General features: G+C 43.4%; 1 protein-coding gene across 1 annotated transcript in view; it reads right to left on the bottom strand.

Annotated features, from left to right (window-relative positions):
- The window catches only part of Gp210 (nucleoporin 210), a 42,269-nt gene extending 19,789 nt beyond the window's left edge, over positions 1 to 22,480 (bottom strand). The window contains exons 1-8 of the mRNA XM_065231739.1: positions 22,203 to 22,480; positions 20,861 to 21,974; positions 18,911 to 20,802; positions 18,752 to 18,848; positions 15,457 to 17,505; positions 15,250 to 15,388; positions 15,115 to 15,168; positions 14,857 to 15,006 (exon numbers count right to left, since the gene is read on the bottom strand). Of these exons, the coding sequence (XP_065087811.1) occupies positions 14,857 to 15,006; positions 15,115 to 15,168; positions 15,250 to 15,388; positions 15,457 to 17,505; positions 18,752 to 18,848; positions 18,911 to 20,802; positions 20,861 to 21,974; positions 22,203 to 22,354 (5,647 nt within the window). The 5' untranslated portion in view covers positions 22,355 to 22,480. The remainder of the gene's footprint in view (positions 1 to 14,856; positions 15,007 to 15,114; positions 15,169 to 15,249; positions 15,389 to 15,456; positions 17,506 to 18,751; positions 18,849 to 18,910; positions 20,803 to 20,860; positions 21,975 to 22,202) is intronic.
- Positions 22,481 to 25,112: the final 2,632 nt, after the last annotated feature.

Raw genomic sequence — 25,112 nt, 5'->3', positions numbered from 1 at the left:
TCTTCACGTTACGGTGTACAAAACCGTTTGTATGGGTATTTGATAGAATTTACAACTTTTTCTTAAACCGGAAGCCACCATCATGGATTTCGAAATGGCGTCGGATATTGATTTCCAATCTCCAGACGTTACCCCGATTCCAAAAATACCCATATTGATGGGACGGCATAAGCATTTCCCACTTGTTCTGAAATCGGAAGCCGCCATCTTGGATTTAGAATTGGCGTCGCATATCAATTTTCGATCTGTAGACTTCATACCGATTACAATAATACCAATATTGATGTGTATTTGACTGTATTTCCACTTTTTCGTAAATCGGAAGCTGCCATCTTCGATTTCAAAATGGCGTCGGATATCGATTTTCATCCTCTAGACATCATCTCGATTCCAAAAATACCTTTATTGATAAGTATTTGACAGCATTTCCCACTTTTTCTGAAACTGGAAGCCGTCATCTTGGATTTAAAAATGGCGTCGCATATCAATTTTCGATCTCTAGACGTCACCCCGATTAAAAAATACCCATATTGATGGGTAAATGAACCACCCAACAATGATAAAATTTACAACCACGTGCATAGATCTATGCGCACACGCTTCAATGAACCGAGTGAACAATCAACAAAAGTCATAAAAACTGCGTGAATTTGGATCGAACAGCTTCGTTTCAATGCAAAAGTAAGTTCATTTGACAATGAAATAAGAAATGAACACGAGTCAAGCCAAAACAAACAGCATGAAAACCGATCGAAAGTAGTTCTGTTGGTGTTGACGGGAATTTGCTCGAAGAGAAGACAGAATGACTTTCAATTGAAAGTGATGGCTGACAGCTTCATCGTCACTTGACGATTTTCGATTGAAAGTGACTTTGTGGGGCCCTGGTGAAGGCTGCATCAGCCGTCCAAGACGCAAACCAATTTTCGATTTTGTCAGCTGAAGAATCGGACTCTGACTCATCACTTCGATGTAGGTGATTCTATGGTGGTACACGCACCTTCAAAAATGGACGGATCCTCAAAAAGAAAATGTCCCTCCCTGAAAGTGTGCCGTAAGAAAACTAAAGTCACCTCCAGAAGATTGAAAAATTCCCAGGGTAATGAGGATGAAAAAACGAAATCTAAGGCTTCTGCTGAACCAATTCCTGGATAAAGCAGGAATTTTCCACCATTGCCCAAAAAAGATAAGAAAAATAATATAGCTGCTCCTCAAACTTCTCAAAAGAAATGCAAGTCCGGACGAGGTTTGCTAACTTTTTCGGACATTGTGGAATTCATATTAAATATGTTCAACGTACAAGACCTTCTTAGAAGCTTAGTTTCTGCCTTGCTTCCAACATTAGAATCATATCTCAAGCAATTGACTGTTCTTTCATATCTTTCGATGGATAATTCGTCGAACGAGGTTGAAGATATGATCACTGTGCTATAGTGGAACTGCCGTAAGTCTAGTGCCTAAAGTAGTCTCGTTCAAATTTTTACTTCACAATTCTGATTGTGATATATTTGCTCTCTGTGAAACATGGCTTTATTCCGATAAAGAACTCAACTTCCACGATTTTAACATTATACGCCTGGATAGAGACGATTCTTATGGTGGAGTACTTTTAGGGATCAAAAAGTGCTACCCTTTCTACAAAATGTCCCTCCCTGCTCTATCAGGCGTCAAAATCGTCGCTTGCCAAATAAATGTGAAGAACAAAGACCTTTGCATAGCTTCAGTTTATGTTCCACCAAGAACCTCCATTAGCCGTAGTCAACTCTGGAATCTAGTTTCGATTATTCCATCCCCAGTATTAATTCTGGGTGATATGAACTCCCATGGTACTGGGTGTGGTGATCTATATGATGACAATAGAGCGGCTATTTTTATCAATGATCCCCATGGTAGCGATCATTTGCCAATCATCATTTCAATTGAGTGTGCCCCTCACTCTGCAGAACCATCTCGAGTTCCATTTGATCTTACAAGGAACATAGATTGGCATAAATATGCAACGACAATCGGTGCCGAATCAATAGATACGCTTCCACCATTGGAAGAATATCGATTCCTCGCCGATTTGATTTACAAAAGTTCACTGAAAGCACAAAAAAGAAAAGTTTCAAGTGCGCCCTTCAGAAGGAGACCAGCCACACCTGGATGGGACGAAGAATGCACAAAATTGTATGTAGAAAAATCTGCTGTTTTCAAAGCTTTTCGTGGACACAAACCTCCACATACTTCGAGGAATATTCAAAGCTTGAGACAAAGCTGAAACAATCAATCAAAGCAAAAAAAAGTGGTTATTGGCGCAATTTCGTCGAGGGACTCTCACGAGAAACCTCAATGAACACCTTGTGGAGGGTGGCCGAAACATGCGTAACCGCTCATCTTCTAATGAGAGTGAAGAATACTTCAACCGATGGATATTCGATTTCGCTACAAAAGGTCTGTCCGGACTCAGTTCCAACGCAACACATTCTTCGAGAAGCGTCTCCGAGCAGCAGCTTTCTGGAATTCTCTATGGCTCTTCTTTCATCGAACAACTCCTCGCCGGGAAGTGATATGATTAAATTCAATCTTCTGAAAAATCTCCCAGATATCGCTAAAAGACGCTTGCTAGACTTATTCAATTCCCTACGAGAAAACAACATTATACCGCCTGAATGGAGACAGGTCAAAGTAATAGCCATTCGAAAACCTGGCAAACCAGCGTCTGACCATCAGTGCTGCAAAATCTCGACAGTACACGGTGATATTGACAATTCTGTTTTGGTCACTCATTTGAGCTAACAGTCATAGTCAAGGCAAACCATGTCAATTGTCAATGACAATGGTGTCAGTGACGAACATGTGCAGATTTGTTTATTAGCTAAATTTGTAACGAAATTAAATGACTTGAGCAAAACAATTACATGGATCCATTTCAGTGAACCAGTATCTACGTCCTGAGCTACTTGGATAACAATAATGTGACACAGAATGTACTAACTTACACTTTTTGCTACCAGGTGAATCTTTGTCATTGACGAAAAAATGAATGAGATTTTGACGAAGGTTTTTTTGAGGATCAAGTCTGTCAGTGACTATGTGACGAACAATTTTGTCAATATCGCGCGAAAGTCTGTCAATGACAATGACAAATCTCAGCACTGCTGACCATAACTCATACCGTCCGATTGCGATGCTTTCGTGCATTAGGAAATTGTTGGAAAAAATGATCCTTCGGAGACTCGATCAGTGGGTCGAAACAAATAACTTGCTATCAAATACACAGTTTGGATTCCGCAAGAGCAAAGGAACAAACGATTGTCTAGCGCTGCTTTCCACAGATATTCAAATGGCCTTTGCGCACAAGGAGCAATTGGCTTCAGTATTCTTGGACATTAAGGGGGCTTTTGATTCAGTTTCCATTGAAATTCTGTCAGACAATCTGCACAGATGTGGACTTACTGGAATTTTAAATAATTTCTTGTACAATTTGTTGTCAGAAAAGCAAATGAACTTTTCCCTTGGACAAATGACAACTTCCAGAATTAGCTACATGGGCCTGCCCCAAGGCTCATGTCTCAGTCCTCTTCTTTATAACTTTTATGTCAAAGATATCGACAACTGTTTGGCAGAACAATGCAGGCTAAGACAACTTGCAGATGACGGTGTGGTTTCCATAAGAGGTCCACATGCCGTGGACTTGCAAGGACCATTGCAAAGTTCCTTAGATAACTTGTCTTCTTGGGCTAGGAATCTAGGGATCGAATTCTCGCCGCAGAAAACTGAACTGGTAGTGTTTACTCGAAAGCGGTACCCAGCCCAAATGCAGCTTAATCTTTTGGGCAGAAACATTACTCAATCATTGTCTTTCAAGTACCTTGGGGTCTGGTTTGATTCAAAGTGCACTTGGAATACCCATATTACGTATTTGAAGCAAAAATGTCAGCAGAGGATCAACTTTCTCCGTTCAATTTGCGGCACATGGTGGGGTTCTCATCCGGGAGACCTCATAACGCTTTATAAAACAACTATTCTCTCTGTTCTAGAGTACGGCTCTTTCTGCTTTCTCTCGGCAAGAAAATGTCACTTAATAAAATTGGAGCGAATTCAATATCGTTGTCTGCGTATTGCTCTCGGCTATATGCACTCAAAACATAACTCGAGGTTCTGCCAGGAGTAACACCCCTCCAGAACCGTTTCTGGGAGCTCTCTCTCAGAATACTAATCAAATGCGGAGTGACGAACACACTTATAATTGAAAATTTTGAAGAAATTCTTGGGCTGAACACACAATCTCGATTTATGAGAATCTACCACCACTACATACCGTCAGATACCTATGTGTCTTCCTTGTTACACTCCAGACCGTGCTCACTTCACCAATCGCAGTTCCTCAATTGAATATGATCTGACCATGAAACAAGCAACTCATGGGATTCCCGATCAACTTCCGCGTATTTTTACTGAAAATTACCAACACGTCAATTGCGTGAACAGATATTTTACAGACGGGTCTCGTCTCAGTGGATCCACTGGCATCGGTGGCTTCAATGAAAACTCTAGCTCCTTCCGCAAACTCCAGGAACCTTGTTCCGTTTTTGTTGCTGAGCTGGTAGTAATCAACTTCGCATTGGGGATGATTTCCAACATGCCCGCAGACCATTACTTCATCTTCTCGGATAGTCTCAGTTCGATTGAGGCTATTCGGTCGATGAAACAAGGTAAGTGTGACTATTGTCGGCAGCCTCTTTTTCTTCGGCAACCTTCCCATTAGAACTGCGTGTTAACCAGCTGTTCTATTATCGGCAACTCGAAATCAACCCCATTTTGTAGTGCGTATGCTTTATTTGAAGAAAAATGTAGCATTACTGGATTGCTCGATCGTTCAAATATAATCAGATTGAAGCTGAAAGGCTAAACAATCGTTTGGACACATTCAGGGAAGTGCGTTGATGTCAATGGGTGCCGAAGCCAACATTTACCCTATCAAATTTGTCAATTGCCTAAACTGAAATCAAATTATGATTTCAGTTTGATGTTGATATCAAAACTTGATTTCAATTTGCTGTCATTTTGATGCTGTACTTTGCTCGGGTAGGCACTCATCTTATTTAATTTCAAATGTAAGGGAGCAGATGATTTTGCTGGTCGAAAGATCATATATGATTACCTTTGTATGAGTCCCCTCACATTGCTCAATCCCAAGCAATGAGAAGACGGACTCTCTCGCAAAGGTGGGCGCGCAGGAAGGCGAATTTTATGACAGGCAAATTTCACACGATGAATTTTACCGTTTAGTGCGTCAGAGTACCCCAGAGTAACCGATTGGGACAATGGAAATCTTGGACGGTGGTTACATTCAATTATTCCTAATGTTTCTTCGAGAGCGTGGTTTAAAGGCTTGGGCTTAAGTCGTGGCTTCTTTCGCGTGATGAGTAGACTTATGTCCAACCACTACTCGCTAGCTGCGCATCTCAATAGAATAAACCTCGTGGACAGCAACATCTGTCGGTGTGGAAACGGTTACGATGACATCGATCACGCAGTTTGGCAATGTACGAATAATTACGCCGCCAGATAGCGACTTTTGAATACCCTTGAGGCCCAAGGAAGACAACCCTATGTTCCTATCAGAGACGTGTTGGTTGGTTGGTTGGTTGTCTTTATTAAGGAGATTTTCAGCCAGACGCTGGTTCATCTCCGGATAAGAGACGTGTTGGGAACTCGTGATATCTGCTATATGCAGTCGGTTTATGTGTTTCTTCAAATGTCTAGTATAAGAATGTAATTCCTTTAATTTCTTTTGTTTCTCTCCCCCCGTCTCGATGAGTCTCATCGTCGCCCACTGGTCACCATAGCCGGTCGAACTCCAGACGAAACTAGAACCGCACTACCATTCATACTGGCGACAACGCTCTGATCAGACAACGAAACCTTACCCCCAAGCTCCTCCCCTGATCCTTAGTGGATTTCAGTTGTTTTGCAAATTCAGTGCGATCGTTATATTCGTCTGTTGACTCAAAATATTCTCCGGGTATACGCAGCGTCTGTCCATAAAGCAACTCTGCTACCGAGCATCCGAAATCGGATCGATAAGCCGTTCGTAGTCCAAGCAAGATTATAGGAAGTTCAGCAGTCCAATGTTTTTGACTCACTGCCATTATGGACGCCTTGAGTGTTCGGTGGAATCGCTCCACCAAACCATTTGACTGTGGATGGTAAGCTGTCGTTCGAACATGTTTTGATCCTATCGCTCTTGATAACTCACGAAAAAGGTCCGACTCGAATTGCCTTCCCTGGTCTGTCATTACAGTCTCAGGTATTCCGAAGCGTGCAATCCACGTATCGACAAATGCGCGAGCCACTGTTTCGGTGATCATATCGTGTAATGGAATCGCTTCCGGCCACCGAGAATAACGGTCTATGATTGTTAACAGATAACGATATCCATTCGAAGGGGGCAGCGGACCCACTAGGTCCATGTGCACATGACGAAATCGGCTATCCGGTAGGGGAATCTTTTCGATTGGTGCTTTCGTATGTCGATGAACCTTAGAACGCTGGCAGGATAACCAGTTCTGAACAAATTGCTTGATGTCCTTATTCATGTTTTTCCAAACAAATCGATCGGCAACCAATCGACGAGTAGAGTGAATTCCCGGATGTGCTAATCCATGGATGTGTTTCAGCACTGCCTGGCGATGTTGCAAGGGGATGTACGGCCTTACCTTATTTTGTGAAACGTCGCAATACAAGGGTACAGATGCCAGGGGGGTCTTCCGAGGTTCCAGTTTCAGTGAACTTGATGTTAATAGATGCTTCAATTCGACGTCCGCCTGTTGGTCTTTGGCAACCGTTTCGTAATCAATTGCCATAGGAACGCTGATTGCTTCGATTCTTGACAGTGCATCCGCAACAACATTCAATTCCCCGCTGATATGCAGGATATCGCTGGTGAATTGGGATATATATTGTAGATATCGTTCTTCGTGCGGCAATCTGGAATTTGGACTTGAAGTTAACGCTGTTGTGAGTGGCTTGTGGTCGGTGAATATAATGAATTTCCTTCCTTCAAGTAGGTGACGAAAGTACTGTACGGACATTTTCATCGCAGTAAGCTCCCTACCAAACGTTGAGTACTTGAGCTGCGCTGGCGAAAATTTTTCGGAGTAAAAGCCCAATGGCTTCCACCGTCCTTCGTCTAACTGCTGGAGAACCGCACCTGCTGCTGTGTTCGACGCGTCGATGAGCAAACTTAGCGGTTTTGTAGCATCGGGAAAATGCAGCAATGTGGCGTCCGCTAACGAAGTTTTACATTCCTGGAACGCTTTTCGGCGGTTTCTGTTGTAGCGGTATTCTAATTAGATATTAAATTAATGTAGCATGAAGTTCAAATGCTACAAATGTTCACTGTTACTACTCGAAACGACACGCACTATCCCAGTTCACTTGTATGCAACTGGTGAACTCATATCAAGAGTAAATTATCCCTGCATGAAATGTCACTCATTACTTGTTCATCCACTCACTAGGCGCGTAAGTTTTCTTATTTGAGGTGGCATGAAATTTGATCCGTGGGATTGAGTATAATCTCCCAGTAGGATTACTTGTCGTCGGAAATTTAATAATAAGAAAAACACTTTAAGTTAAAGATTGGAATGAGCTAGACAGATGTGGGATACTTGGGAGGAAAAGAGATAGTATCTCTGATCGAATCGGAAGGTAATCGGAGATCGCCTTTTGATAAGATCGTTTTTTCGGTTTCCGGAACGAAGGCCAAGAATTGTTTTAGCGGCCTTTCTGAGGAATCCCAAGATCTTTCTCGTCCACTTTAATCCAACCCGTGGAAGAGGCAGGACTGTGAAGTTTTTTGGTATAGTTTCGCGGTGTGTTTGTAGAGGTGTAGTTACTACTGAATAAGTTTAGTAAGCTAGTGCGGTACTGTGCGCGATTTAAGTTTCAACAAAAAGCCGTTTGACGGCTTTTTGTCTCTAGTTTCGTCCCACCACCTCCCGCTCGGCATACCGCGCCCCCCGTTATTACCACTACCCTGACCCCACGCGTCGGTATTAAAGGACCTAACTTCGGCCGGAGTTAGAAGGGAGCTGCGCCGTCAATATCGCGCTCCAGGTGAGCATTTTTCCCACCCACCGGGATATCACCACGAAAAGCAGTTGGTGAATTAGAGAATCAAGACTCGCACCCAATTTGGTGAATCTTTTGTATTCCGTGCAGCGAGCGTCGCAGGGGCGACAGACGATGGTGAGGAGCAGTCGGTAAAGCAGAAGCGTGAGTAGAACCGTACAATGTCCGCATGCATGCATTAAATCTGGATGAAGCGCCAGTTATAAATAGCCATTTAGAAATCCGCACAGTTAGGTAGGGAATTAGAGAGAGAGTAAGAGAAGAATGAGGGTTCCCGGATAAAAATGTTTAGATAGTAAAATTTTCGTTCTATTAGTTTTTTCTAAATAAATGTTTTTCTATTCTGCTAAATAATTGTGTTGATTGTTAGGTTAGAATTTCCCGTTCAATGAGTGCACTGGTCTAAAGCCAAGAGAGAGGCGCCAGTTAGCTTTGAAGCCGATCGCGTAAACGTCAATGCGAACCAGTCATGATCTGTCACTGCGAACCGAAATTTTGATTCAATAAAGTGGGGGAAGTATTGTTAATCGGAAAAAATCTGCGTATTGTTTTTTTTTCAAGATAGTTTTTTTGAAATGGCAGTTAATGACGGTGCAGAATACAAATGTTTTTGGACGTTCGGCGTTTCTGTTACTTATTGTGAAACAGGGAGAGGGTGTTATTAGTAGTTTTCACGCAAAGGATTTATTTTCCATTGAAATAGAGACAACTTGTAGGGATTGAAGTGAACAATCGTTACGTAATTAAAAATTGATTATCGTCTATCCACTAGAAGTATGAAAATCGGAGCAAGCAACAATCATTTTGATGCCGAAAAAGCTAGAAGTCGTACCTAATGCACAATGTTGCTCAAATATTCGTACGCTGCTACTCCGAGCTCCTAAAAAATAACCATTTTTTTTGCACAATACATTGACTATTTGGCGACTACTGTGAAGGAGTGGGTGGTCTATTTCAGATTTCTGAATAAATTAATTGTTAATTTGTGAAATAAAGACATATTTATTGTGTTATCTCTTGATTCTTATTTGAAGTTTTTGTTTCAATTTAGCATACTTCGACTATCATATTTTCGCTTACGCGATTTCTTCGTACGATTTGACTTTGCTTTGAATCTCAAAAACCTTTTGATAATTTTGGTTTTTAAATTGTGGCAACCAGGAATTTCCAAAGGTAATGATTTTAAAGACTTTTCAAGAGAAGAAAATCGATGCTTGGTTAACAGGAGGTGATTTTCAAAATGCTGGTTGATGCTTTCTTCCATACAAATAAAAAATAAAATATGGATCGTGTAACAAAAATAATGATTTCTTGATCCGCGTTTTCAATGTCATCAAATTGAAAATCCGGCGGGATTGCTTTGAAATCAGCGTATGTGTGATCCAGAAGCGACGGGCAGGAATAGAGTGGTAAGGATGTCGATAGGATCGCTGGGTACCCGTCGTCTTCGTCGTTTGTCTCGTCATCATCATTGATCAAATAAGCATACAATGGAGGGATTGCAGTTTTGCTCAATCTGGTGCTTTTGCCAGCCTTAGCATAACAGATAGCATCAAAATGCATCTGCAAAACAGTAAATCATTTCTAATTTTTCACGTTTCATGATTATTTGCATATGTATTCTTTACGTACGTTGCATACTCTCATTGCATCTGTGACAATAAAATCAGCTCCTACATTACAAAACTCAACCCACCGTGCTTGAAGCAATGGATCGTTTGGAAACCGGTGAAACAACACATCCGGGTGGGTTTTCTTGTTCCGGCTGCAACGCTTCACTTGACAACGCATTTTACCTGCTGTGTATCACTTTTAACCTCCTCCTAATCACCAGAATTCACATAATCAAACCCGTTTAATACGAACCCGATAGCTCTAAGCAATATGCAGTAAGATACTTGCTCACAACATACAGTTTACGACAAGTTTGAACACTTCGACGGCAAAACTATATCAACAAACCGAGTGACAAACGCGCATCCTCGCTTGAATGATTCCTTCCATCAACAATTTTTTCAACAAAAAGGAAGAAGAAGAAGACAACCAAAACAAAGCATCTGTCATTTGAGCTGGCTCCTCTCTCTTGGGTCTAAAGAAGTTTCTCACGTTTCGTTCGTTGTTGTAGTTTTCGTTGTTTGGTTTTACTCCAAGTCGGACTGCTTGGGAATCTCAGTCCACCATTTCTGTCCTGAAGCGTGTAGATTTTGTGTTTGGGGAAGAGCTTGACCTGTGATGAGAAACAGGTCGTCCAGTGCATTCGCTCCGGTAGAAAGACGGTTTCTGGTTAGTTTTCATTCGGTTGGAATTAGTGTTTTTCTTTGAATCCCAAGTACTTAACGTCTACTAGCGCGTTCCAATCTTTTGCATTAGACTGAACTCGCCCTGGGGTTTTGAGTTTGCCGGGCATCCGAAACGACAAGTGGTCCTCTATGGAGGTGGCGCCTAAGCCATTTGTTTAAAAACCAATCCACGGAACACTCTAGTAGACCGATTTAGGCTAGCCAACTTTGTGCCGGCTACACTGTCCATGATAGCTTCCTGGAATCGTTTTTTCTGTTGTCTGGGATAAGTCTCCGTAATTCGATCTGGGTGTCAGTGGCATGAGGAATAAACCGTTTATAACTGTTAACCAGTGCGAGAAACCTTCGAAGCTCTTTGACAGTCGTCGGAAGTGGAAATTTGACGACGGCATCGACGCGATTTGGAAGTGGACGTACTCCATCCTTGCTAACCAGGTAACCAAGAAATTCAACACTTCGTTCCGCAAAATGGCTCTTGGCAACATTTATCACAAGTCCGTAAGATCGGAGTCGTTCGAACACTGCTCGTACGTGCTGATAATGTTCCTCCTCCGTCGACGAAGCTATGCAGATGTCGTCTACAAACACCACAACAAAATTCATATCGGCAAACACCTGATGCATAAATCTTTGGAAGGTTTGGCTGGCGTTGCACAATCCGAACTGCATCCTCGTAAATTCGAAAAGCCCGAACGGCCGTCTTCGGAATATCTGATTCTTCCACGGGAATTTGATGGTACGCCCTTTCGAGATCCAGTGTGGTGAAAATGCTTTTGCCCTGAAACGTATTCAACAGGTCGTGGATATGTGGTACGGGATAGCGATCTGGAACAGTTACCTGGTTTAAAGTACGGTAATCACCGACGAATCTCCACTGACCGTTCTTTTTCGGGACGCAATGGAGAGGACTAGCCCAACTGCTGCTAGACGGACGGCATATACCCAGCTCACTCATCACCTGGAACTCCTTCTTAGCAGCGTCTAGTTTGTCTGGGGCGAGGCGACGACACTTGCTTGCTATGGGAGGCCCTTTCGTTTGAATGTAGTGGGTGACATCGTGCTGGATCGTTGTTTTAATTGTAGTTGGCAACGTCACTTCTCGAAATTCAGTCAATAATTCTCGGAAAGGATGATCTAGCGCGACCACGGTTATGGTGTGAACAGTTGTGTCTATTATACCCCCAATAGAGGATAATTTAGTAAGTCCGTCAATCAACCGTCGGTGTTTAAGATCGACGAGGATTCCGTACGACGCCAGAAAATCTGCTCCAATAATCGCAACACCTACATCACCAATCAAGAAGCGCTAATTGAATCTCCGACGTAGACCAAGATCGACCGTGAGAAATCGTTTATCGTAAACTTTAATTCTGAAACAGTTTGCAGCATGGAGGTCGAAAGGTGCTGTTCCATTCGAACGCTCACGAATTGAAGCTGGGAGAATCGAAACATCCGAACCGGTGTCGATAAGAAACTTTGTGTTGCTGGTACGATCGAATATCAAAATACGGCGACTTTCCGGAGCTCCGTCCACCCCCGCCGATTCGGGTGAACGGGAGTTTAGTTTTTTTGTTACTAAACTGGCACGGGTCTCGACACTTGAGAGCGCGACCACCGAATTTGCGATGAAACCAGCATATTTCGAAATCGCTTGCATTTCGACTCGAACGTGATGTCGAACGGCTACGGGATGAGCGGTTTGCCTTGATGTGCCTAATTTCGGTAGTGAGAGCCGCGATTTGGCCTCGCAATTCTTCCATATCGTTGTTTCCAGTGGGCATCGACGCAGCTGCGACGTGGGACAACGAAGATTCCAACATTTTGTCGGCCATTTCCGCCAATTTACCGATAGTTCCGTCACTGATGGTGAGAATGGCTTTAACGTTTGGGGGCATTCTCTGAAGAAACAACATTTTCAAGAGCTCATCGGTTACGTTTAATCCTGCTGCCAGCTCTTGCATTTTTGCGAGCATATGTGTTGGCCGCATATCACCCAAATCGCAGGAACTCAGCAAACGTTCCAACCTTCCTTCTGCAGACACTTGAAAACGCGAGATCAAACGATTCTTCACCGCACTGTACTTATTTTCCGCCGGCGGATTCGACACTAAGTCCGTTACGTGGCAAATGACCGATTGGTCGATTTTGGCCACAATGTGATAAAATTTCGTATCGTCTCTAAGAACATTCGCGAGGGCAAACTGAGCCTCTGCCTGTGCAAACCACATGACAGGATCGTTCTTGCAAAAGTCCGGAAGTTTTACGGCGACGCCAGCGTTTTCGTTCGGGTTTGCCATTTTCGTTGAAGAAATGTATGGAAACGTTATCCAGTCGGTTCTTCTCCGTCGGGGTCACCAATGTGGGGCGCGAGCGCGGACCGCGAATAAATAAAACGAATAAAACTTGTTGTTTTTAATCGACAATCTCAAGGAGCTCTTTATTGTCTCACCTGTTTTACAACTCTGACACTTTCTCTTTTTCTCTGTTCGCTCACGAGGGGTGCGCTGATTGAAAGCAATACCAAGCACCACAGCAGGAATGAGTAAACAAATAATCTAGACAAAAAAGTAGAAGGCAAGGCAGGTTGCAGAAAGTAATTACTAAATTTACTACTGAAACATTATCCTAAATACACTGGAGTCGCTTTCTACGCGGTTTTTTTTACACGGTTTTTTTTACGCGGTTAGTGCCGCTGAGCCGCAATTTACGCGGTACGTTTTTAACGATTTCTCAACAACGATACAACCTATCGACTTGATTCCAATCACATTATCCGTTTCAAGCTATAGGTAATCGAATGGCATAATTTTTAAATAATCATAATTTTTGGTGTAAATACAGAAATTTTTAAAATATGTCTATATGAACCATAACGTGCTATAATAATGAATGGCATCAAAATCCGATTTATAAAAAATATTTAAGCATGCGACTCCAGTGTATCTAAATTCCTTAGTGCTTATTTCTAAAATTATCAGGTAATTGGCTTAATGATAAAATTAAGTGAAATTTACTTAATCTAATATGTTTTTGGACAGGAGAGCATATGATAAATGGATTGCATATTTCCAACCTAAAACTAATATTCTTAAAACTACATTGTTTAAGGTAATTGAATCCTGCTGAACTTATACAACTATTTATAACTAAATTTATTATAGTACGGTTAATTAGTACGGCAACGAAGAGGTACACTGCCCATAATCGCATATCAGTCCCATATGGATATGAAATCAAGCAAAGATGGGACTGATATGCGATTATGGGTAGTATAGACATACCATCAGGCACACAAAATACATAGTACGGAACTAAACGTAAGTTTATGCATGAAAACATGTTTTAAAAAAAAAACAGCATAACACACATAAGCAAATGATTTAGTTCTTGGTTTAGCTGCTAGATAACTGTTAAAATGAAGCATATTCTTTTTAGGATAATAATAATCTTCCGTACAGTAAATCAACCCCAGTACCGGTCGTTTTATTCCCGAGATTATTATTGCGGAATTTACTGAAAAGTTGGCAATTTTCCAACAGGTGAAATGTAATAACTTGTTATAGGGGAATTTACGTATTCTCGTCAATCTAAGCAGTGTCCACACTTCTATTAGCATTTTCTCAGCGTCACGCACATATATGACGTGTCTGTTGGTTTACATTCATCTGCTGCTTGCTTCTCTATCCGTTTTAATCGACAGAATTCTTCAAAACTGTTTGAAAGCGTTTTTACAACGCTCCAAACTTCTCAGGTTAGTGTGACTATTGTCGGCAGCCTCGGTTTTCTTCGGCAACCTTCCCATTAGAACTGCGTGTTAACCAGCTGTTCTATTATCGGCAACTTGAAATCAACCCCATTTTAGAGTACGTATGCTTCATTTGAATAAAAATCTGCCATAACAGGACTGCTCAGACGTACACATACAATCAGATTGAAGCTGAAAGACTAAAGAATCGTTTGGATGCATTCAGGGAAGTGTGTTGATGGGAAAACATAGTGAAATTAACGTTTAAATTTTGGTTGCCGAAAACAGTCAATGGGTGCCGAAGCCAACATTTACCCTATATCGTTTGAAAGCTGAATAAATACCCTTTCGTTTGACGTTTTGATCAACCGTGTATGATGTTTAATTCTTGAGTTATAATCACTTGATTGCGTCCAAATTTACTTTGAATCGGGCTTTATGTATACCACTTAAAATTCCATCAAAGTTTCAACATTTGAAGTTCATCTTCTACATATGTTAAGTGATAAAGTCCTATCTTTATTTTCGTGATTTTGATAAATATATCGGGCAGATATCAAGTTACGGAGGTAAATTTTGGAAATTTGTACGGGAAAAGAAGTCAAAGTAGCCAGGATATATATCGCGTAAGGAGAGATCGACCAAGGCAGAGTTAACTAAACTAACGAAATACCGAAATCTACGCTCACTTACCTGGACCGACATACAATGACGCGGGAGACGCCGCATGCGTCTGATTGCCCATCCCGCGCTGTTGTGGACTGGCAAACGGATTGGCATTCAACCTCCCGCCGTTGCTGTATCCGGATAGATTGTTCTCGTTCTTGAACGGTGAAAATAGCACTGTTGGGGCGGAAAATATACGAGAAATGGGAGAAATCTTAATATATTGGTTCTAGGTAGGATACTCTGGGTTTTAGTGCAAGAATAAGTTATCTGCGAGGTACTTACACGTTGCATTGGGATCGACCGTTTTCTGGCGCTGCGGAAAGCAGAACACAAATACTGCGAACATAAAAGCAAAACAAAGATATTGGTCACAAACCTCGAAAACGTAGACGAATGATAATAAATTAACAAGCTTACCCCAAACGGTGGCAGCCAGAACAATGATGGCCGATATCAGCAGTCCAAAGTTGCTGACATAGTTAAGGAACATGTTTGGCACGTTGTACAACGGTTGACTGGCACATTTCCGCATCACAAGCGGGGATTGGATCGGAACCTGGATCGGAAAATAAAGCACGAGATTAAATTCAAAGATCCAAAATCTTAAATGAATACTAATCTTACCTTCAGCTTCTGCAGCGTCAGTGGTGAGTTCACGTTCACGTACAGATCCTCGCTGGACTCCAGTGAGTACGATCCGAGCAGACGCAGCTTATATTGAATGGATCCCGGCCCTTTCTGAACCATAGACACTTCCAATAGCGATGGATTCGAGGAGGACACTTCAATCTTTTGCAATACTTTATCCATACCATTCACCGTGACAATCTGTTTTCCGACCTGCTCGATGGAAATGGCCTCCGGGTCGACGATAACTGCCGGAACGATCTTCAGTGTGGACGTATCCGACAAGCCACTGCCGAGTAGACGAGCTTCCAACTCAATGTTCAGTTCGTTAGTTTTGATCAAGTTGGTAACTTCCTCAATGGACGTTATCAGGTCGATGTCACAGGTGTACGCCCCGATGGTAGGGTCGAAGCTAGCCACGGTCTTGAAATGTTTCAGAATTCCGGAAGAAGGATTCTGCTTCGAGGTCAGTTTACAACTAAACAAACTAGAGAACGATCGTTCAATGCTTTCCGTGCAAATAGAAACGTTCTGAGCGATTACGTTGACAAACTTATCGATCTGCAGGTGGTTCTTGATCACCAAATGTCCCCGATACTTCTGTCCATTGAACACGTCGTAGGATTTGAAAAATTCAATCTGGTCAGCTTCCAATACGTCAATTCCAAACCGCAACCCTTCAGAGCGATGTTCGCCATGGCTGATGAAGACCTTCTCTTCGCCTCCAACGATTCCCTTTCGTGAAGAAACGATCTTGGCTACACCGGTAGCCGAGTCAATGCGTACCAACCCTTCGTCCGAGCTGGACCAATCCGCAGCCGATCCCAGCAGGGGAGATTCAAAACAAACGATGTCACCCACCGAAAACACCGTCTTCTCCGGGAAGATCGCCGTCGTTTCTCCGACCACCAACTTCAGGTAGTCTTCTCCATGTTTTACACCGGTTGTGTCTTTCAGAGAGATTAGCAGCATATCCGACGTCTCCCGAATCAGCTGCAAAGCGACGGAATTGTTCGTTCCCGTTGTTATCAGCACGTTTCCTCGTTTCGAAAGCTTATGTTTCAAAGTCGTAACTTCCTCTATTCCGTGGGAGAACTCATTTCCCAGATTATCATGCAGAGATACCTTCAGTCTCAGGCTCAACCCCTGCGGGATGACACTCTCCGGTTGGCGCAGCTTTATGTTCGAAGCTTCCAACGACGTCAAAATGTAGTGGACGTTCTTAACCTCTACCGGAATGGTCAACGATTGATCGAACGACGAGGCCACGATCTGAACTCGTCCAACTGCATCGCCACTCTTCACCAGACCCTCCTTGGAAACCTTCACCACCGAGCTGCTTCCTTCTTCCAGTTGATAAACGGCGTCGTCTAAATTTGCCTTCAACTGCACGTTGGATCTCGGTGGGACCAGGATCGAATCATGTCGAATTACCTTCGGGGACTCCAGCTCCAACACCCGGAACACCGTAACTTCCGTCTTCGCGGTCAATTTCACCCCTGCAGCCGTCACCAACGTCACGTACAAACCGGCCCTACCCGGTGCCAACGCCTTCACTCTAACTCCGATCGCATCCCGCTCCTTGTACTCGACTCCAATCTCCTGGAACACTCCCCGAACATCCAGCACATCCTCATGATCCGTGGACCAGTAGATCTTCACCGACTCCAGCGTTCCCAGAACCAGCGGCGAAATGCTCGGAACGCCCCAAACATGTGCCGGCATGACAGCTCCGGTGCGGATCCGACCCAACGGCGTTTTAATCTCGATGGCATCCAGCGGGATGACGTGAATGTGAACCGTGTCTTCGGAGAACACGATCTGCGCTCCGGTGCTGGGGTTTACGCCAACGCAGCGCCCGGTGACCTTGGAATGACCGATTTTCAAGCCCGACACCAGTCCCGATTCGATGGAGATGATGTCTTGATGTTGGGCGCTGTAGACGATGTTGGTGTCCGGGGAGGGACCTCCCTTGGAGTAGACCTGCAGGCTACTGCCGACTACGATGGTGGCGTTGCGCGGGAACAGGGTGAGCGGTGGGAAGACCTGAAAGTGAAGCGGGAAGCGAGAGGAATGTGAGTTAGTATTGTGATTGTAGGGCACAGAAAAAGCAGGAGCGCGCAGTTCCACGCCAACTGACGGATCGATTCCATTCGAATTCCATGGAACTTTGGCAAATTGTTCGCTAGGGGTAATAAACCAAGTTTGTGCTGAATTTCGGCCATTTTGACTATCGCTTAATTTTTGAAAATGGCGTTTGGCGTATATTTTTCAATAAATAATAGCACGAACATGGCTCATCTACTTGTAGAGAACTGGTTTGCCTTTTCAGAAAAAATACACACTGAAAAAAATCTCAAATTTTTGACAAAAAATTTAAAAACTTCAACAGCTAAAAATATTTATTTTAATATATTTAAACTTTTGTTTATTTGAAAGCTTATCAAAAATGCGAACTTTTTAGAAATCGACACAATGGACATTTAAAAATTGACAAAAATCGTAGAACCTCAACTTTTAGTAAAAAAATTGATTTTTTTTCACGTGGTGATATCAGAATCAAATATTTAAGAGAATATTTTACCTTCTCTTAAACATGAACAGTTCTTTCGAAGACTTTGGAATATTTCTAAATTCTATTATAGCATTTGAATGTTTGATGAGAAATCAGAATCTAATATCAGAATTCCAGATATTTCTAGATAGAGCTGGAATTAGCGTAACAGCTTTTGTAAACAATGGCTTCTCTCGATGATTTCTAGAAATTCATGACCCTCCCTGGCAAATCGACATCACCATCAAGTGGGGAAAGACTTCCCCTATCCGATGGATATGCTGGTTTGCGTAGGAGTGCCTGGAGTATCTAGAAATCAACGACAGAAGTCATTGTTTACAAAAGCTGTTACGCCCTAATTCCAGCTCTATATAGATTTAATCATTTCAGAAGTCGTCTAGACACAAAGTAAAAAAAAAAACTGGCTTTAAAACCTGAGTAGTTACAAACGATTCGGGGTTTCCTTAACCTCAATCTACCTGTGCACCAACTCTCAAAACATAAACAACTATCAAAATATTGCTTGCAATGGATAGATATCGAGTAAACTAGAAGATTAAATGTATTTTTCAACCGATTCGAGTATGAATATGGCATTAAATCTGGTTTTGAAAGTTGGTGCACAGATAAAAAGTGAGGTTATGGGACGCCGCTGAGCTAATGTTTATAGAAATATGTACAATGACACGACTTTCTCGACATGGCTGATGCGATATTACAATTAATAACTAATCCTACCTGAACCGAAGCCGGCGAACTCGAGATCTGCTTCTCGCCTGATCCAGAATTGACCACAATCTTCGTCTCACCCAGCTCCATTCCGGTTACAATGTATCTACAAGAAAATAACAATCAAATTCAACTTCCAATCCCCGACCAACAAGCCAGCAAACCCACCGAATCTCTCCGGTTCCCAGCTGCCCTTGGCTGCCCAGTGCCACGCTCAGCACGTTTGGATTATAAGCCTCCTGACTGAGCTCGTATAGCTCCAGGTTACCTCGCTCTAACTGCAGCAGCCGATCGTTGCTGTCGTAGACCCTTGCAATCGCTTCGATCGTCTTGGTCTTCTCCACCCGATCCGGGGCGTGCAGAGTAATCCTACCGATTGTAACCACCGAAACATACAGGAAGCTCGATTCCGTACTCAAACACTGATCAGCCACCTCAAGCTTCACTTCCCCGACCCGCTTCGGTGTGATGACCAACTGCCGGGTGGCATCGTCGTACTCGACGGCCACGATTCCACTGTCCGACGCTAGAATATCGTAGAATCCACTTCCCTGAGCGATCTTGATCCGTTCCACGTTGCTTCGGGACAGGAACAGGGTTAGCTGTTCGTATGGGAGCAGGGTCTTATTGACCGACAGGAAGTTGAGTTCGTTCTCGATGACCGGCTTAACGAGGGGTCCATCGGCGGTTTTGTGAATGCCAAAGTGAGGTGATTCCGGCTTGACCGAGTGCTTCTTGAGGACTTCCGATCGGTACTGGGTGACGGTTGCCTTAATTTTGTAGTTGGCTTCCACCTCCGGGAGAGTCGTCAGAATGAAGTCCCGTTTAGGGATTTCTACTCCCTCGAGCAGATCGGTTTCGGTTTTCTGTTCGTAAGATACTTGATCCACAAACTGATCCCGATCGGCCAGGGTAAATTGCCATTCCAGCAAGAGGGATGAGATGTTGGCCAGTTTTCGGTTGTGCACGTCCAGAACTTCGATGTCTACGAGCAGCTGGTCGTTGTCGGATTTGACGTGCATCATCGAGTGGCGCCGCTCCAGCGGACAGCTTGTCTTGACTTTGTCCGTCGTGAACAGATTGACGAAGCGTGGTTTCACGCAGTACACCTTGGTGACAAACTCCGTTACGTACGGGACCACGTTGGCGGCGTTCAGCGAGTTGAAAACCTCCAGTTTCAATTCATATTCGCCAATCTTTTTACACAACACCGTCAGAATATGTTTATCCTTGGAAAAACCACTGCCCACTTGAACCACTTCCAAGTTCTTCTGATCGAACACCACCCGTTTCTGCAACTCCGCTTCCGAATTGAAGACCCTCTCCGGTCCATTGTGATAGATCAAATTCCTAGACGCACCAATCGGCAGAACCACCTCGTTTTCAATCGGATTCAAGATCGCCAGTCGGTCGAATACATTCAACCCAACCTGATCGCTGAGAACTTTGTCAAAGTATCGGTAGGTCACTTTAAGATTCGTCTGTCCCACGGCATTTGCCTTCAGGTACAAAATCCGACACGCATTATCAGCCAGAACGTCCTTGGCATTGTTCTTCGCCGGATCCAGCAGGAAGATTTGATTGCTAAACTCCAGTTCAAAGTTCAAGCTTTCGCAGGATGTGAACGCCTTCATCGTTCCGTTGTGCTTGGCCCACAGCGCCACATGAACCTGAACGTAGTCCTTGAGCACGGTTTCGAAATTGTACCGAACCACTTCCAGCTTGATCGGTGGCAGGAACACGACCTGTGCCGCCACAGAAATCTTGGTGTTGCGAGCCAGTGCCACACGGACTTGGGTTATTTTAGCACTGGTTTCGCCATCAACTCCGAATGATACTACAGCACCACCTTTTAGGTGATCGAGCCGGGTTTCGGCTAAGCCGGTTTGCGCCACCGATACCAGGGAACTGTCCAAGCTGGACCACAGATAGGACCCGTCGCCTCCGGATGCCGTAAATTGGAGCTTCTGCCGGCGGAGGGCCGGGTCGTACGGGATGATCACCACCGTTGGGTTGATAGCTAAGCGTTTGTACACGATCAGTTCGGCTTTTGCGGTTAGCTAGTGAGGAAAAGACAAGAATTAGAACTTGGCCATTTAAGAATTTAAATATTTTCACCTTATCAAACTGTCCAGTAACGGGTCTACTTCCGCTTGCCACCGTCTCACCAGCAATGCGGCTTCCATTGCTAGTCCTCCGGATCGGATAGTACAGTGCCTCATCGAAGCTCGACTGAATTTGGTACTTCGATCCCAGCGTAATCTGATGGTCATCCGCCGTGAACAGATCCAATGCAATCTCGTGATTCTCGCCTTCCACCGTCACCCAGTTGTAGTGGGGCAGCAGATTGAGGGTCAACTTTTTCGGATCGGCAACCGTAATCGATGCCTTCGGGAGCAGTGCCTTGGCCGATTGATCGTCGCTCGTCAAGTCGTGAGGTACGTTCCGGTCTCTCAGCAGAACAAAGGTCCTTCCCAGTTTCAACCCCTTTGCCTCGTTCCCCTTGATGGTGGCCAACGCGCTGTCTTCAATTTCCAAATAATACTGATTGTTCAAAGCGATTTCGTGCAGCTTTCCCTGCTTCAACTGCAGCACCTTGAAGTTGACCGTGTCTCCCGTCATGATGTAAACGTCGCTCGGATCCAAAATCAAGTTGGCCAGTACCATAATGTTAACCTCAACCGGCGACACGTGACTGTACTCTGCATACGGAAGCTTTGCCGTTACCCTTGCCGAACCAGTATTGATACCCTCCAGCAGAACCATATAGCCCTGAACCTTGGCCTGTTCCAGCCTCTCGATCGCCTTCGGAACCACATGGAACTTACTCTCGGAGAAGGTCAAAAACCGCAATACCTGACTCCAGGCACTCTCCGAATCGCCGTGACGAAAATCTACCGCCCGATGGGACGCCAGCTGCCAGTTAAATTCGATTCCTTCCAGTGTCGTAAATGCATTACCCTGATCATCCAAAGCCCACAGTTCGAACGTTTCCGGGGCCTCTTCCAAATACAACTCCCGAGTCGTTGTCAACACTCCCAACTGGTCAATCACATCCAAAATAACATCGCACCTAAGCACTTCCCCCGTCACCAAATCCTCCGCCAGCACAATCGCCGTATTCCTGCGCTTTTCCTTATTGATCACGGTGACCACCACCCGGTAGGAGCAGTCATCATTCGTTTCATCGTATGCGGGTTTAATCTGAATCAGATCCAACCGGGAAGAAGTCCTACGAAATACAAAAAAAATATGATTTCAATACTTTTCCTCGCCGTTTAGGTAATCCGTGACATCATCGGAACGAAAATAAACACGAGGCAGACGACCTCGACGGAAGCGAGTTTGTTGACTTTTCTTCCAGCTGGTGATGTCTCGAGCCACAGAGCCTCGGATCCAATATTCCCCAACACCGAACCATTCACAGAGAGGTTAGAAAAAGTCGAAAGCCGGCTCTTACCATTTGAAGCAGCCTTTCTCCACCACTTCGAGGGTAAAGTTGACCGAAATGTGATCGAAGATTGGCAGCAGAACGCGTGGGTAATTCAGCTTCGTTGCCGTTCCCGTCGAAGCCAGCGCCAGTAGCGCTAGCAAGAGGGAGGAAAATCGCATTTTCCTCGTCGGTTTCCGTCGATAGTGCTCACCGATTGCAGACAGGCAGCGTGATTTGCAGCACTTTATTTCGGAAAATAAAAATTCACGTACATTCAAGAAGATAAAATTTGTTACCGTTCCGCCCGTCGCGCGTCGCAGTTTTGAGAAACTGATGGGAGTATCGCATGTAAACAACACGAAAAGCGGCTAAACGCTGACGGTTGGAAATCGATCAACGTGCCCCAGCGGCCGAAAATTGTCGATGAAAATGGGTCGTTCCAAAATTACGACTAGAAAAATTAATGAGCCTGAATTTATAAAGAGACGACATCTTATCCATTTGACAGGTCTTCTGCTCGATTGAAATGACTTTTCCTATGACTTTGACAGATAATCGATTGTTTCAATTTTGACATATCGCCTCTTTATAAATTTAGGCTCTTTAAGAAAAATCATATGCATATACATTAGAAATACTCAGAGGGAGAGATAGGCGGAGAAAACAAAATAAAATTCGGCAGCAGGGATTTGTACCAACAATCAATACGAAACTAACGATTTTAAATTGGCTCACTACTTAACTAGCCTATTGGTCCCAAGCAAACGATTAACGTATCCCATTCTAGTCGAAATTCTAGAACTACGCAATGTTTGTTTTGATTCACTATGAAAGTTTGACAGATAAAATGAGGGGTTATTGGTTTTTCCTATGTTTCGAGGGGTGAATCGATTAGCTTGGGACCAAAGAGAGTACCAGAGCTGAGCCAAAAAGTTGAGCACGTTATTTCGGGACCTTCTAGTCTTAGAGTTACCTCTATGTTTGTACCTAAATTATCTTGCAACCCTTGGTAGAAGCCAGCATTTCACATGACTTTTATTTTTGATTCGATTTACGTAAAAAATAATAATTGATTGCATCGCAATATTTTGCACACTTCTTGGTGCCATTAATTAACCAACTAAGACCAATTAATCAATAGAGTTCGAATATTGTTTTTGATTCCAAAAACTAGTTGAATTTGAGAAGCGCACGAAGCATAGAGGTGATTGAATTTCTGTTCGATTGCAATACTCTCATATTTAATCTAGTAAGAATAAGAAATCATTTGACAAATTCTAATAAGAATGTTCGATTGGCTCACATTTTGGCAGTTCATTTGGCTCAAAACATCTCTCCCTTTGAGTATTTCTAATATACATGTATATCAGAGGCGAAAGTCTCTCTAATACACAGAAAAAAAAGTTGTTGAATTTTACATCCAAACTGTTGCAACCAGATCAATCCATCGGTTGTGTAATATAACGTTGTACGATGTACATCAATTTTGCGAACAAAATTACATCCATTGATGTAATATTGTATCTGCTTTTTGCTATTACATCATTATTTCATACATCAGCTTGAATTATACCATAGAGGTAACTCTAAAACGCTGTCCAGACTGGAGAGTTATAACATGTTATAACGGTTGTCAACTAATTGCAACACAGAAACCACCATCAAGATAGCGCTATAACATGTTATAACTCTGTAGTCTGAACGTACTATAAGACTAGAAGGTCTCGAAATAACATGCTCAACTTTTTGGCTCAGCTCTGGCACCATAGAGGTAACTCTAAGACAAGTAGCTCCCGAAGAAATGTGCTCATCTTTTTAGCTCAGCTCTGGTACTATCTTCGGTCCCAAGCTAATCGATTCACCCCTCAAAACATAGGAAAATCCACGAACCCTTCATTTTATCTGTCAAACTTTGTAGCGGTATTCGAATTAGATATTAAATTAATGTAGCATGAAGTTCAAATGCTACAAATGTTCACTGTTACTATTCGAAACGACACGCACTATCCCAGTTCACTTGTATGCAACTGGTGAACTCATATCAAGAGTAAATTATCCCTGCATGAAATTTCACTCATTACTTGTTCATCCGCTCACTAGGCGCGTAAGTTTTCTCATTTGAGGTGGCATGAAATTTGATCCGTGGGATTGAGTATAATCTCCCAGTAGGATTACTTGTCGTCGGAAATTTAATAATAAGAAAAACACTTTAAGTTAAAGATTGGAATGAGCTAGACAGATGTGGGATACTTGGGAGGAAAAGAGATAGTATCTCTGATCGAATCGGAAGGTAATCGGAGATCGCCTTTTGATAAGATCGTTTTTTCGGTTTCCGGAACGAAGGCCAAGAATTGTTTTAGCGGCCTTTCTGAGGAATCCCAAGATCTTTCTCGTCCACTTTAATCCAACCCGTGGAAGAGGCAGGACTGTGAAGTTTTTTGGTATAGTTTCGCGGTGTGTTTGTAGAGGTATATTTAAATGTGAGAAGTGTCTTTAAGTTCAGTGTAATTAATTGTTCGTTAATTCCTTTTGATTAGGTGTAGTTACTACTGAATAAGTTTAGTAGGCTAGTGCGGTACTGTGCGCGATTTAAGTTTCAACAAAAAGGTAAATGATTTACTATGCGGTTTTGCAACAATGCGCTCATCCAGTTGTACAGCCGTTTGACGGCTTTTTGTCTCTAGTTTCGTCCCACCACCTCCCGCTCGGCATACCGCGCCCTGCGTTATTACCACTACCCTGACCCCACGCGTCGGAATTAAAGGACCTAACTACGGCCGGAGTTAGAAGGGAGCTGCGCCGTCAATATCGCGCTCCAGGTGAGCAATTTTCCCACCCACCGGGATATCACCACGAAAAGCAGTTGGTGAATTAGAGAATCAAGACTCGCACCCAATTTGGTGAATCTTTTGTATTCCGTGCAGCGAGCGTCGCAGG

This window comes from Ochlerotatus camptorhynchus, unplaced genomic scaffold (assembly GCF_037179485.1).
Source record: "Ochlerotatus camptorhynchus isolate MF236.1 unplaced genomic scaffold, CSIRO-AGI_Acam_v1.1 ptg000361l, whole genome shotgun sequence".
In the NCBI taxonomy this organism is placed as follows: domain Eukaryota; kingdom Metazoa; phylum Arthropoda; class Insecta; order Diptera; family Culicidae; genus Ochlerotatus; species Ochlerotatus camptorhynchus.
Note: the sequence above shows the minus strand (reverse complement) of the source record. Positions and strands in the feature narration are given on the sequence as shown.